Genomic DNA, 14616 nt, shown 5'->3' with positions numbered 1-14616 from the left:
TTCTCATATTTGTATTTATTATGCAAATGAAAGTATACTATAAACACTATTCTGAACTTTAAAAATCCCTTAAGGAGATTTAGATTTCTGTGTGATTCATGCAGATTGGCTATAGATCTGCTTGACTACAGACTTGTACAAATGAAAAGAACTGAACACCTGGGAGCAAGGAGAAATAATTACTAAAGGCCAACAAACCTGTAGTCTGATCCCTGTCTCCCTCCAGACTAAGGAAACTCACCAATATTCAACACATTAAAGAATGATTATTCCGAGTGGCCCACGGCAGAGTGTTCTTATCACATACTGATTAGCCCTCCCTCGTGGCTGAGAGAACAGATTCAAAGCACCATACAATTCTTCAAGAAACAGCCAGTAGAAAAAGGTTTTCTCTGCTATCTGCATACTTTTAAAGACTGATTTTGTGTTGCCTTTAAACAGAAAAATCGAAAATCTACATCTCTAGCCTTAACTTGTACTCTGAATTCTTATTTGAAAATCTTTGTCTCTAGGTCAAGATTTCCCAGATAGATTCATCTTCAGTTTCACACGGAATCCTTTCCCAATCACAGTTCTATCTGGGCTGGTACCCTTCTTCTAGGTTCCATCATGAGTCTACCAACCGTAGACTCACCTTTGGACACTGGGGATGATAAAGTCAGCCTATCACTATATTTCTTCCTTTAGTACACATCGCAGGTTAGCTCTTTCCTCTCTGTTCCCACCACCTTACATGGGATTCCTTCAACAGCCTCTGTGTGAGTGTTCTTACTGCCACTCTCTCCCTAATCTAATCCACCTGCAAACCACTGCCACAAAGACCTTTATCCATCACCAAATGTTTGCTGAGCAACTACTAAGTGGCAAACAACTGTTCTAAATACAGAAAATGCTTCAGTAAACAAAGCAGTATCTCCGTCTTTATGGAGTTTATATGCCAGCAAGGGGAGAGAGACGACAAATAAGAAAATAAATGCCACACCGAGAAGAGAGCAGGACAGTGTGACAGAATGGATGACTTCATTGGGTTGGCTAGTCACAGACATCTTCTCCATGGTGACATTTAAACTGATACCAGCATGATAAGAAGTCAGAATCTGCATCAAGATAAAGGAAATGAATCATTTCAGATAGAAGGAATAACCAGTATAAAGGTCTAAGATAGAAGAGAGCTCGTTCCATTCTGAGAACAGAAGGAGGCAAGTTTGGCTAAGCTTGGTGGGCCAGGAACTGATGGTGGAAAAGGAAGTCTGGAGAGGCTTCTGGGGAGGTTTTGCAAGCCAAGTTACAGCATTTGGATTTTATTCTAAGTGCTCTAGTAAGTGAGGGACTTTAAACAGAAAGTAACATTATCTGATTTATGTTTTTATTTAAAAAGTCACTCTGGGTACTATGAGGAAAATGGACTGTAGGAGGGTGCAAGTGGAACCAGGCAAACCAGCTGGCATATGGTGCAGTCATTTGGATGAGCGACAATGTTGGCTCAGTAGAGGGTGCCAACAGTAGAGACAGAAGAGGTCACATTTTGAAAATATTTTGCAGGTAGATTTGACAGGACTGACTTTTAGATGGCAAATGAGGCATGAGAAATACAAAACAAACAAGGAAACCAATCAAGAATGAGTCTTCATTTTTGGCCTCAGCATCTGGATATCATTTACTGATGAAGAAGAAAGCGGAAAGCAGGGTTGTGTGTGTGTTGGTGGGGAGCATGTTACATTGGATGTCCAACTGGACACAGGAGGAAGGTCACGATGTAGAACGCAAGTCACTAACTTCTGAAAGATCTCAAAACCAGGATTTCCAATCCGCTCCAGAACCTGTAACAGCTCACTACTGCAGTAAGTCCAGACACTTCCATATAGCTTTTAAGGATTTTAATAGTCTAGAATCAGCTTACTCAAGCAATTTCATTTCCTATAGGCACCTTATGATCTAGCCAGGCTAATATTCTTCTGCCTTTGTCCTTGTCCCCTCCAAAACACACACACACACCCCCCCAGGCACAAGCACACACTCCTGCCTCAGTGCTTCTGCTCACTTTGATCTCCAAGCCCTTTCCCTGTTATTCCCACAATCCAACCCCCGGTCATCCTTCTATCCTAAGTTCCACCCATCCTCCCAAACCCAATTCAGTCCATCTCCTCCACTCAAGGCCACAGAGCTGGTCGTGACAGCTCCAGGTCAAACTAGAAGCATTCTGACGCTTTCTAGTACACTAGTCAGAAAATAATAATGAAACGGACAACAAGCATTGATAGAGAACTTTTTTAAAACCATAATCTCCACCAAAGTGTCAAAAGCTAAACAAGAAAACAACTTCCCTTCTACTGCCGCTTTGATTCCTGTTCCTATCAGTCTAGAGAGCCTGGGGGAGAAGAGTCTGGAGAAGAAACAGAGTCCTCAAGTTCACGTCCTCAAGTCCTCAAGGCCTCAAGCCACGGTGAACTCCAGATCCAATCTGGGAATCAGTCTACTCAAGGGTGTAGCGAGAGACCCAGGACAGACTCAGAACTGCCCCTTCAACTTGCCCAAAACGGATCAGCTGCCCTAAGGTCTTCCAGAAGGAAAATGAACCAAGGTGGTGTTAGGCTTCTTGAGGCCTGCCTGTCCCTGCACTCTGGACTAGGCTGGTGCCGGTCAGCTCCCTGGAGCAAGGAGGAAAAGTGGCTGCCTATGTTGGAAGTCACATAGGAAAGTGTTTTCATTATTGTGACGACTGCATGGAAGAGCTGGGTCCCCACACTCTTCTGAAGGCCTAAGCACACTTTATGTTATTTTTTCTTTTAAAGACCAATACTACAGGGCAGGATAAGCTACATGTCACAGCTCCTTAGCTAAACTTTAAGTCTCCCAGAGTTTTTTATGGAGCTTGCAATAGCAGAATCAGAAGCTTGTGACCTGGCCCTCAGTAAATGTATAGACATGTAAAAAAAACAACGGATTTGGGTGATTAGAGATTTATAGAGACAGAAAATAAAAGAAAAGAATTGGTATGGTGTGTAGTGAAAAACCCAGGTCAGGAGTGACAATTCAAAGCAAATGGAACTAGAAATTAAATGTTAAAAAAAAGAAAACACCTTGCTTAAAGTCATGATATACGATCTTAAAGATCACATACTGTTGTGTGATCTTTTACTTTTACAACTGGGAAAACTGGTAGTCAGTGGATAAGTGAGGATAAAAACATTTATTAATTGCTAGGCCTGGAAACTTGTCATTTGTAACATGTTACATGCAAATGTAAACAGATCCCTTCTGATGAACAGAAAGAGGGTGCAGCCCATTTGACTTCTGTTTCCATCTCCTTGGAGCAGTAAGGAAGGAGGGAAGTGAGAAGTGTGATCCCGTGAGGCCTCACCACAGCTCTACCCTACAGCTTCCCTCGCCTCCAAGCACACAGTGACATTAGTGGTTATTCAAAGAATGCCTTAATTTTGTGCTGTCACTACAATAATTTTTAAGTGCACTCCTCTAAAGCTACTGCTATGCTTTCCTGTTAAAAGATGCATTTCTTTTTCGTCTCTCAGTACACAGCTATTAGTTTTAGAAACTTATTACTCCTTTAAAATATACTTTAATTTAAATATTTTCTTTAATGTATACATATGGAACAAATACTAAAAAGAAACAGTCTAAATTACTGAGTAAGATCACCAGCTTGTTTGGTTTTAGGCAAAAATAAGGCATACCCACAGTGCTACATTAACAGAAGGAAAGTCTGTAAACAGAAACTTGAGTAGATTCCTGCTGCAGATTACTGTGATTCTGGGACCAATCTTATTCTCTGATATAAGTATCTGCTTTCATAAAGAGTACTGTTCCTCTATGAACATTCATGAGGAAATTAAATCAGTCCAAAGATGCTAATCATTAAGAGTCTAGAGTGGAGAACTAAAACTGCTCTTACAGATTAAAATATGAACCAGAGTTTAGATTAAGATGTTCTCTGTTTCTGTTAAAAGGCAATGTCAAAAATCATCTTCAAACAGAAATCTCAGCAACTTCTCATATTTTCTCTATTTTAATGAATTTCTTATAAAGCACCTAGTACTGTGCCTAGCAAACAGTAACCTTTTAATAATAAACAACAGCTAATAACTATTACTACCTAGGCCTTAGCAAACATTTCTTAGGAATAAATGCATTGCTGAAATGGAAGAAAGCAGACAACCTGTGCCTGTCAGGAAAGCACTCTGGACAAGTTCCCCTACCTGCTGGTAAGGAACATAAACAGAGCCAAGACAAGTCTTCGGGAGAAAAAAGACATATTGGGTTAAATAAAATGTGTTAATAAAATGAATTTCACCTGTATATTTTCACTTTTATTAAATAAAGGTAGCAACTGGAGAACTTAACATTACGCATGAGGCTTGCGTCATACTCCTGTTGGACAGGACTGGCTTAGCCAATTATTCGGCAATACAACTGCACAAACCTGACAAAATACACACAAACCTCCAAATGCCTCCAGGGCAATTTTTGGGATAAAATATGAATAAATAATGTCTTTGCAAAAAAGTGAAAAATAAAGGTATGCAAAATCTTACACATGGGAATTAGAAAAGTAGATGAAACATCTAAAACATATTCCAGAAGCCCGTGACATTTTTTTCAAGCAAGGATCAGCAATCTTTTTCTGAAAAGGCCCAGGGAATAAATACTTTTGCCTTTGTGGACCAGATGGATTCTGTCACAATGACTCAGCACAAAAGCCAGCCACAGACAACATGTAAACAGGTGGGCAAGGCTGTGTTCCAATAAAACTTTACTTATAAAAACAGGTCAGCTGAAATTGGCACGTAGGCTATAGTTTGCCAACTTCTGTTACAGAGCAAAACACCATGAAATCAAATTGCAAATCCTGGACAAAGTCAGTTTTAAATTAACCAGGTTTGTTTTAAACAGTGACAGTAAAGAATAAAAGGTTCGAATTAGCTAGACAAGTGCAATGTTGCCTCATCTGGGAAAAGATGGAATCTACTAAATGAGACAGAAACGATGAGAAAAATAAGAAAATTGTCTTTTGTCTCTGGAAACAACTCTTACAAAGTCATGGAGAAAAAAACTTACATTTAACTCTATTATCCACAGTAATGTTACAAATAACAGGTCAAAGGTGACAAACAGACAGAAAGTCCTCCTGACATCAGAGATGCCTTTCTTTTCCCTTCCTTCATAGGACTCAATCCTGGCCATGAGTTGTGTAGGGTTGATGGAATGGACATCGCGCAAAGAAGCATGAGAGCTCTGGCTCCCTGTGAGAGCGTTCTCCATGTCTTGTGGCAGGGGGTTCATCCTGGAGGAGGGTTAAAGGAGCCTTTTTCCAACTTCACCATCCCTGGAGAGAAGAGATCTTTGGGGAACAAAAGAGAGACACCATGTTAAATCAGAGCTCACCTAATACCACTGTGCCACCCCCACCACCGCGCAACTACCCCTCTAACTGAGCATCACAGTGTCTTAACTGAAGACATAAAGAGAAAGTGAAATGAGAAGCAATTTTTGATTTTATTAATCAATACTAGAAAACAGCTATTTTGGAGAAGAATGGCAATACAGAATGCAAATTTACAGTAGTAAACGCTGAACACAGGATGTTAACCATGACACCGTGCCTGACAACTTGCAGCAAGCCTCTTGATGAATAAGCCATGCCACTTCCCTTGGCATGCCAGGCAGAAAACCTCCACAATTCTGTAAGTGTCATTACCAATGGACTAGGAAAACATTACCGAACTGTCTTGCGGAGAGTACGTAACCAGAAAGTGTAAACTAGTCATAAAAACTTGTTTCCTAAAGACGAATTTCTTTCCACCAAAAAGTATCTAATAAACTGAATTTAGCATTTCTCTATCACCTCTTAATGAATAAGCACATTTCTGGGCCTCTTCTTGGAAAAGAAGCAAGCACACCCAGAAAAGTTCAGCATTATGCAAACACTCCACTGATAATTACAGAAGTTACAGCCTTATGTGGAGATGCAAACCCCGCCCGCTCTCCGCCAAAGGCTAGGATGTGCTTCTGTAATAAAAGTAAAAGATTAGTAATCTAAATGCTCTGATCTCATGGATGAGGCAAAGTCATTCAGTAAGTATGGTGGATATAGTTGTCAAATATTCCAGTTTCCCTTCCTACAGTAGTACCTCTCCCTGGATTACACACCCCTGGTTCTACTGAACTCATGAGCCTTTCTTTGGCCAACATAGTGTGGGCAGAAGTGTGTGTGCCACGTGTGTCCAGATCTTAGGAGTCAGCACATGGTTCACCATGCCTCCTTTCCTTCTGTCACGATGACTGGCAACGTCCAGATAAAGAAGAGCATTTTCAAGGTGGATAAAATAGAATTTCAAAACATTGCTAGAATTTCCCTAAAGTAATATGGCCCCATTTGGTCCTATTCACAGCCCAGAACTGTCCCTTTACACTTGACCCTCACTTCTTTCCCTTCTCACACAGGAAAACTCCTTTCCACATCTTCAAACAACGTGGTAATAAAAATGACATGATATTTTTGGAAGCAATTTGGTTATATGAAGCAAGATACTTTAAAATATTCATACTTCTTGATCTAGTAACTCCACTTTTGAGAATCTAAAGGAAATTCATCGTAGACCTTCAAGGCAAAAACTGATCTACATGATTAGAGGCTGGGTTAGTGATCACCTTCCAGGAAGAGGGAAAGAACAGTGACTGGGGGGGAGTGCATTTAGGGGACACGGTCAAGTTCTATTCTTGGCCTGAGTAGTGGTAACATGACTGTACTTAGTGATAATTTAATGACACAGGTAGCAGTTTCACTGGTGTACTGCCTTGAGAAAAATTCAAAATACTGTACACTAATGTTCATGTATGCACACATGAACTGTCTATGTGTTAACCTTTAATAAAAATCTCTATTAAAAAAGATTTATTATATCTACAATAACCCCAATTAGAAAACAACCTAAGTATCTAACAATAGGGGAACAATTAGATACATCCTGGTATAGTCACAGTACAGTCATTAAAATAAATGCTTATGAATGCCTGTGGTATAATAACTAGATCAAAATATGAACAGTAACCAGAATATACACATTATGTTCACAGTTCTGTAATATAAATCAAAACCAAATTTTTAAAAGAATGCACTTATGAAATATATCAAATACTAATACTGCGTATCTCTAGTTGATGAAATTTTATTTTTCCCCTCTTTTTACCTTTTTCATATTTTTCAAATTTCTTATTTTGCACACCTATTTACAATGGGAGGGACTAAATTCAAGTGGAATTTTGTTAGGGTCCCAGACAGATGTTCCAGGCCTTTAAGAGGCTCTTCCCTCCTTTTTCAGCTGATCTGGGCAACATTAGGCAACATCTCGGTCATTCAACAGGCTTCTGCAGAGTCAGCAATCAGCAAAGAAAACATTTTGGAAAGCTACAATAGAGTCCACTTCCACACTTTGTAAAAGAAAATATAAAGTTCCAAAACTTGAAAGAATTTCTACATGATTTCTGTTTCAATGAGATCAATGCCGTCGTAGTGGAAGGAATACCAATGGCATATTCCCCAATACACTCACTCTTTTAAGCCTGCAAAGTACTGAATTTATCTGCCAGTCTTCTAAGAATTAATTCTGGAACAATAAGCAAAAATGAGCGAAAACAATATGTTTTCTGTGATGAAACACACATTTTGAAGTTCACAAAGTTAGCTAAGATGTTCTCTAAAACTGAACCTGGATAAATACGGGCATCTTTCTGCAACAATGCATTCCACATTAAGAAAAAGCAATCCAGATAGCTTTTAAGCCAGTCTAATAACTTATTAGCAACTATATTTAAAAATTAAATTCTTAAATCCACTAAACTGTCCAGAAAATTCAACAAATTTACAATTTAAACTGAGGACTGTTTTTAGGAAGAAATCGTTTCCAGGGTAATTAGATCATTTTCTTAGTCTCATTTGCCCCTCCTCCCTGAAGCCACTCCACATAAATAAAAAAGGACAACAAAGCAAAATATCAACCTGAGAAATCTGACACTACTGCAACATAAAAACTGACATCATACAATGGTATACATGCCCACCTTGACAAATGAGAATCACTACATTATTTCTCGGCTGAGTGCATATAACTGCTAATTAGCTAGAATTTATAGATACTTGCAATAGCTTCAATAATGAAGTCACCCAAAGCACTTGAGAGTCAAGATGAGAGCTTGACTCTCAACAGATTGAATTCTCTCTGGGACAGAGGGAAATCTTAAACAGGAGAGAGAACTCCCTTTTAATGTGAAAGAGAAGCATACTTCCAAAAGCCCTGTTCTACTCCACAATTACAGGGCTTCATCATAACCATGTCCTACAGAAAGACTCAGTTCAAGTGACAATTCCTTCAGGAAGACTCCCCTGAAACGCTCCCCACATTCCAACCTCCAGGCATGGTCAAGGGCTTCTCCTCCAAGCTCCCCTGGAATGTGCACTTACGCTACAGCTTACCGCACTGCGCCTTAATCATCCACTTACTCGCCTGTCTCTCCTGTGAGCTGGTGTGCTCCTTGAAGGCCCCGACCTTGACTTACACAACCCTGTGTCCCCAGAGACTACTACAGGACATGGCACACAGCTGGAACAAAACAAATATTGAGTGAATAAATTCTATCTGGCACCCAGGACAGAGATTAGCACAGAGCAGGCCCTCAAAATTCTCTGCTGAATTGAGGAGACCACAACTGTTTGTTTCGGAGGAAGAGCCTGGATATTTTCCCAGTTACAGTTTCAGAAGTACGAAATATTCAGTTCTCAGGACTGAGCTCCTCTTTGGGGTTGGCTTCAAAAAGGGTGTTAAGTATTGATTAGTTGTACACACAGGAAGCTAAATCTACAATTCAGGGTTTATTCCAACCATGGGAGAAGCATGGGGGATGAGGAGCAGGGCGGAGAATTATAAAACAAAGAAAAATATTCCCTTATCTTTTTCTGGGATTTGTGTAAGGAGATAAACATCTCCTTTTGTTGTTCTGGCTTTTGTAGACGAGATTCATGTCTTAATTGTTTCATCCAGATGAATAACCGTCCTCCTCTGTACTATAATATAGGCCAGCTATTTCTACACTTATGCTGCATTAACAAACTGCCCCAAAACTCAATAGTTTAAAACAATCTACATTTATTCTCGAGCTCACAAGCCTGTAGGTAGCCTGAAGTTCAGCTGATCCAGTCTGGGCTCAGCTGGGCAACTGCGCTTCTGGCTGTGGGTAGCAGAGCTTGGCTTCTAACTGTGTGTGGGGTCTAGGACTGCTCTCTGTCTGTCTTCCTCCTTAGACCAGCACGACCTGGGACATGTTCTTTTCATGGCAAATGGCAAGAGTACATCAGACAAGCTAGAGCATGTAAACACATTTAAAATATCTCTACGCATCATGTCTGCTCACATTCTATTGGCCAGTGTCTCAAAGCCAAGTTCAAAGGCAATGGAGCCGGGATGTATATTCCACCCAAAGAGGAGGATAAGATGAATATTTGCCAATTAATATTCCAATCTAGCAGAGCTATCAATGTTCTAAACCAGGGGTGGACAAACTACAGCCTGCAGGTCAAATATGGCCTGCTGCCTGTTTTTGAATGCCGAGCTTTATGAGACTACCACCACACCCATTCCTATAGTCTGGGGATACTCTCATGCTAAGACAGCAGACATGAACAGTTGCAATGGAGACCATGTGGTTTGCAAAGCCTAAGATATTTAGCCTACTATGTGCACATTTCTAGTAAGAGGGACTACAGCTTTCATCAGCTTCTCAAAGGATACATGGGTGGGATTTAGAGTTATTTAGATTAGCAAAATAGAATAGGCTAATGGACTAATACTAATTTTTCCAATCCATGTTCTGATTCTGCAGTTAGCAAAAACCTGTAATTGATTCTTATTTTTCCACAGGTTGCCCTAGTGACACACCACAGCTTAGGCACAGGTGGTCCTGTCTCATGTTGGCTTACCTGAGGGCCACTTCGGCAGTGCTTACAGCACGAACACACTGCTCTTTGCTTTCTTCTCTTTCCTTATTCCACACTACTAGAATTGGAGGAAAATTCTATCCCACCTATACTGCTTCCTAAATGAGAATATCTTTCCCACATGGAAAAAGCAACAACAACAGCAACAAACTGAGATCTTTCTGCTTCCAAAAAGAATTGCTCACATCTTCAGGATGCTTCCACTCCATCAGTTCCCGTCGGTTGGGTGCAAAGCTGAGCTGAAACTTCAGCTCCACCTGCTTCAGCACAGAACTGATACTACTCAGATGATAAAAGCAGCTGTTTTGGAACAGTAGCTGCTGCTGCTAGAGTTTACAGAAGTCCCACAATTTCTTATACCTTCCCAGGGGGAGTAGAGGGGACCTCTGGGCACCTACTGGTGGTGGCCAAAGCAAGTCTCTCAACCCAACCACTCAGCCTCCTTCTCTCTACCACTTTTGGCAACAACCAGGACACTATATGTTCTCCTCCAAGAAAGAGTATCAGAATAACAGGTACTAAAAATATTTAATTAATTAAATTATTACTAAATTAAATTATTAAATTATTATTATTAAATTAAATTAATTAAAAATATTTAATTCAGGGGCCAGCCCAGTGGCATAGTGGTTAAGTTCACGTGCTCCCCTTTGGTGGCCCAGGGTTCACAGGTTTGGATCCCGGGTGCAGACTTAGCACTGCTTGTCAAGCCACGCTGTGGTGATGTCCCACATAAAACAGAGGAAGACTGGCACAGATGTTAGCTCAGGGCCAATCTTCCTTACCACCCCCCCCAAAAAAAATTTAATTCAGACAGACCTTATTCATTATCTTATCCAAAGGCCTAGGAGCAGATTTGGCTTACAGAACGTTTTGTTTGGCTTTATACAGTGTTTCTAAAGATTTTGAACTAACTGCTAACATTTTAAACACTGAATTTTCATATTAAAATCCAGATTTCCAACTTCTCCTAAGAAGTTGAAAGACACAGAATTGCCAGGCCTGCATTCTCTTACCATGATGATAATATAGCCAAGAAGCTGCAGACCTCTTTGGATGGAGCACGCACCCTCCACCTGGCCTCAGTCTTGACCCAGCCTGGAGGCATCTGAGTTTGCCACTCTGATCTATTCTAACTCCCTTGTCTTACAGACAAAGAACCTGAGGCCTACGTGGATTATAAGGATGCATCCATCTAAAAGATGTTTCAAGATACATCTGAGAATTAAAACTCAAGTCTTGCACTTCTTTCTCTCCATCACTCTGCCTCACCTCAGAGTCCTGGAAGGAAAAAGGAGGGACGTCAGAAAGTGTTCAAATGGCCCCTGAAGTGTAGTCCTTAGATCTGAGAGTCCCTAAAGACACAGGCTGTCTAAGTTGTGCCCACTCTATCCTTGGACTGGGTTTCTCTGGGGGCAGGGAGCAGCCCGAGCTGGCTTTCCTCTTGCAAGGCCCGCCACATTATGATATCCAGTTTATGACACTAAAAGCCCTGTTTAGAGGCCCCAGTTTCCAAAATGAAACAGCTTGAAGTGGAGAATGGGAATAGTGAGGGAATGACCTAACATTTACAAACATGCCTTGCCAGAACAAGAACGAGGCATGAAAACTAAAAAGTACAGATGCTTTAAATAAAAACATGCCTCGAGAAGAGAGGGATGTGGGAAGGAACCTAATCCAGAGTATGAAAAAATGTAGTCAGATAACCCTCATATTCTAAAGGTACCAGCATGAGATGAGGAACATTCTGCAATGCCTAAGAAGACCTGGAAATCCTACGTGTCAAATTCATCCATTTATTCAAACTTTCATAAAATAAAAATTTCTACTTAATGTTTGCTTAAATGAAGCTGCTTATATTTTTAAAACATCCCAAAGTTGGCTTGTAGATAAGATGTTCTAAACACAGAAGAAAGCCCTGTACTTCTTCATATTACTGATGCTATGAGGTATGTCAATTTTACCCCGGAAAATAGAGGCCTAGCAGAACTCTGATGAAAGTGGCTTTAGAAAGACTGGCAGTGGGCAAGCTAAGTTAGGGAGTCAATGCACTTGTGCAATACTCCAGCTTCCTGGGCCGGAGAACTATCAGAATGAAGCACTACAGGAAGTTTAAAAAATAATCAACATCAAAGCAAACCCTTCTCTGGCAAACTGCCCACTACCATTATGTTCACACTTCAAAACAGCCTTGGCTTAAATTACCCAGTATGCTCCAAGTTTACAATGTCTAGAAAAATAGGTCTAAAATCTAGACTATAGGTTTTAATTTTAAAACACCTACACAGTACATTCAAATTAGTAGTGTACTCAATAAAAATACTAGATAGAGAAATCGGGGGAAAAAATCAATTATTTCAAAGTAGTAAGTGAAAAATTCTATAAAGCATTTAAATAAAATCACCCAACCAATTGCTCAGTATCACTTCAAATAAAAAATCTTTCCTCGGGACCGGCCTGGTGGCACAGCGGTTAAGTGCACACGTTCCGCTTCTTGGCAGCCCGGGGTTCGCCGGTTCGGATCCCGGATGCGGACATGGCACCACTTGGCATGCCATGCTGTGGTAGGCATCCCACATATAACGTAGAGGAAGATGGGCATGGATGTTAGCTCAGGGCCTGTCTTCCTCAGCAAAAAGAGGAGGATTAGCAGCAGATGTTAGCTCAGGGCTAATCTTCCTCAAAAAAAAAAAGTTTAATTGTTGGAAAGCTGTTAAAGTTGAGCTTATTATCAAACTCACTTCTTTAAAGTGCTTTATTTTTTCAATAAGGAATAAAATTAAAGAATTACGCATTTAAATAATAAAGTTACAAAAATCCGATGGGGAAAAATATAAAAAAGAAAAACAATGAGTGCAATTAATACATAAATCCAAAAGAAAATGATGATAACTGTTCCAAGCTGGGAGATGGGTACAGTGTGATTCACTATATTAAACTCTACTTTTGTACACGGATGACCATCCCCACAAACAAATTTAAAACATCTAAATAAACCCAAGGATTAGTCCTTCAAAAGGGCAAACAGGTAAACCTGGATTGGGGAGGGGGAGATTAAGAAAAGAATACAAGTATCATTATAGGAGAGATTATTTCATACTTTATACTAATTACATTCGAAAATCATAAAGAAAGTGAATATTCTAGAAATACATATATTACATCAAGAAGACACAGATGGCAGGAATAGGATAAACCACCCCCAAAAGAAAAGTGAAAAAGCTGACAAAGAATTACCTAGCAAAGGAACTAGAGTCAGACAGTATGATGGGTATTTCAAAATTTAAAATAAAAGACAAATAAAATCCTATAAACTGTTCCATAATAGTAAAAAGAAAGGAAAGCTAGCCTATCATTAAATAAAGCTAGTGTAATACTGACATTATCTGACCAAGAACACACAAGAACAAAAGAACACAAGCATACACTAATCCCACCTAGTAACATATTATTATATAACACTGAATACCTTATTTTAAATAATAACAAAATCAATAGCTTCCTTACACTGAGACTGAGTCAGGCATAGTGCTGAGTATTTAACTAGTGTCATTTACAACAGCTCCCACAAGTAGGACCCATGGTATTAGAATGCATTCCTGAAACATCACACAAGTAAGTCAAAATTCACATAAATAAAAAAACTAAACCTAATAGGAAGGCAGATATTTCTGTTTGATATTTCTGTTTACCCATTAAAATGTTTCACTGAGCCAGCCCTGGTGGCCTAGGGGTTAAAGTTCGGTGCATTCCACTTTGGCCACCAGGGTTTGGTTCCCGGGTGTGGAACCACACCACTCATCTGCCAGTAGCCATGCTGGGGTGGCAACTCACATAAAGAACTAGAAGCACCTACAACTAGAATATACAACTATGTACCGGGGCTTTGAGGAGGAAAAAAATGAGAGAGAGAGAGGAAAATTGGCAACAGACGTTAGCTCAGGGCAAATCTTTCCCAGCAAAAAAAACAAAGAAAAGTTTCACTGCATTTCAAAAAGCACACACGAACACAACTTACAATTCATATAGGCCAAAAAGCTTTGAAATTATGTACATTTTGACGGGATTTGAATTTGAGGGGACAGGCATCATTTCAAACTTTGTGGGACTCTTCATTTCTACATAGACACCACTGCCTTCCACTTTCTTTAAAACGCGACTCTCTTGGGTCTCTTATCCTCCAGGTTTTGAAAGAGACATAGGGAAATACATCAGTGATATAAGAAAAACACCTGTGTAAGCTGAAAGGCGACTGGCACCCAGCAGTGAGCATCGGGGAGACAGGAATAAGAGGCAAACAGGAGAGGCAAGCATGCCCAATCTTCAGGGACCATACATGGGGACACAGAGGGCACACTGCTGATTTATCAGTAGAAGCCAGAAATTTGAACTCTAACAGGAAATTTCCTAAATATGAAGCATTAGTTCGAGTAAAAGAAATAAAAGCACCGATGGTCAAGGAAAACTCATTACCTGTAAGCCATCACACGGCCTGTACTTTCCTAAGCTTTTCTGCAAAGAAAAACTGTGTAAACCAAAAAATACCTGCAGATGATAAAGATGCCATCTAAATTCAGTTACAAAAAAAATAAAACTATTAAACAGCTGTT

At 40.0% G+C, this 14616-nt stretch overlaps 1 protein-coding gene across 2 annotated transcripts in view; it reads right to left on the bottom strand.

Annotated features, from left to right (window-relative positions):
• STARD3NL (STARD3 N-terminal like) overlaps positions 1 to 14616 on the bottom strand; it is a 47620-nt gene that overhangs the window by 17053 nt on the left and 15951 nt on the right. For both annotated transcript variants that reach the window (XM_008508033.2, XM_008508035.2), the window contains exon 2: positions 5074 to 5356. In XM_008508033.2, the coding sequence (XP_008506255.1) occupies positions 5074 to 5298 (225 nt within the window). In that variant the 5' untranslated portion in view covers positions 5299 to 5356. The remainder of the gene's footprint in view (positions 1 to 5073; positions 5357 to 14616) is intronic.

This window comes from Equus przewalskii, chromosome 4 (genome assembly GCF_037783145.1).
Source record: "Equus przewalskii isolate Varuska chromosome 4, EquPr2, whole genome shotgun sequence".
NCBI classification, from domain to species: domain Eukaryota; kingdom Metazoa; phylum Chordata; class Mammalia; order Perissodactyla; family Equidae; genus Equus; species Equus przewalskii.
Note: the sequence above shows the minus strand (reverse complement) of the source record. Positions and strands in the feature narration are given on the sequence as shown.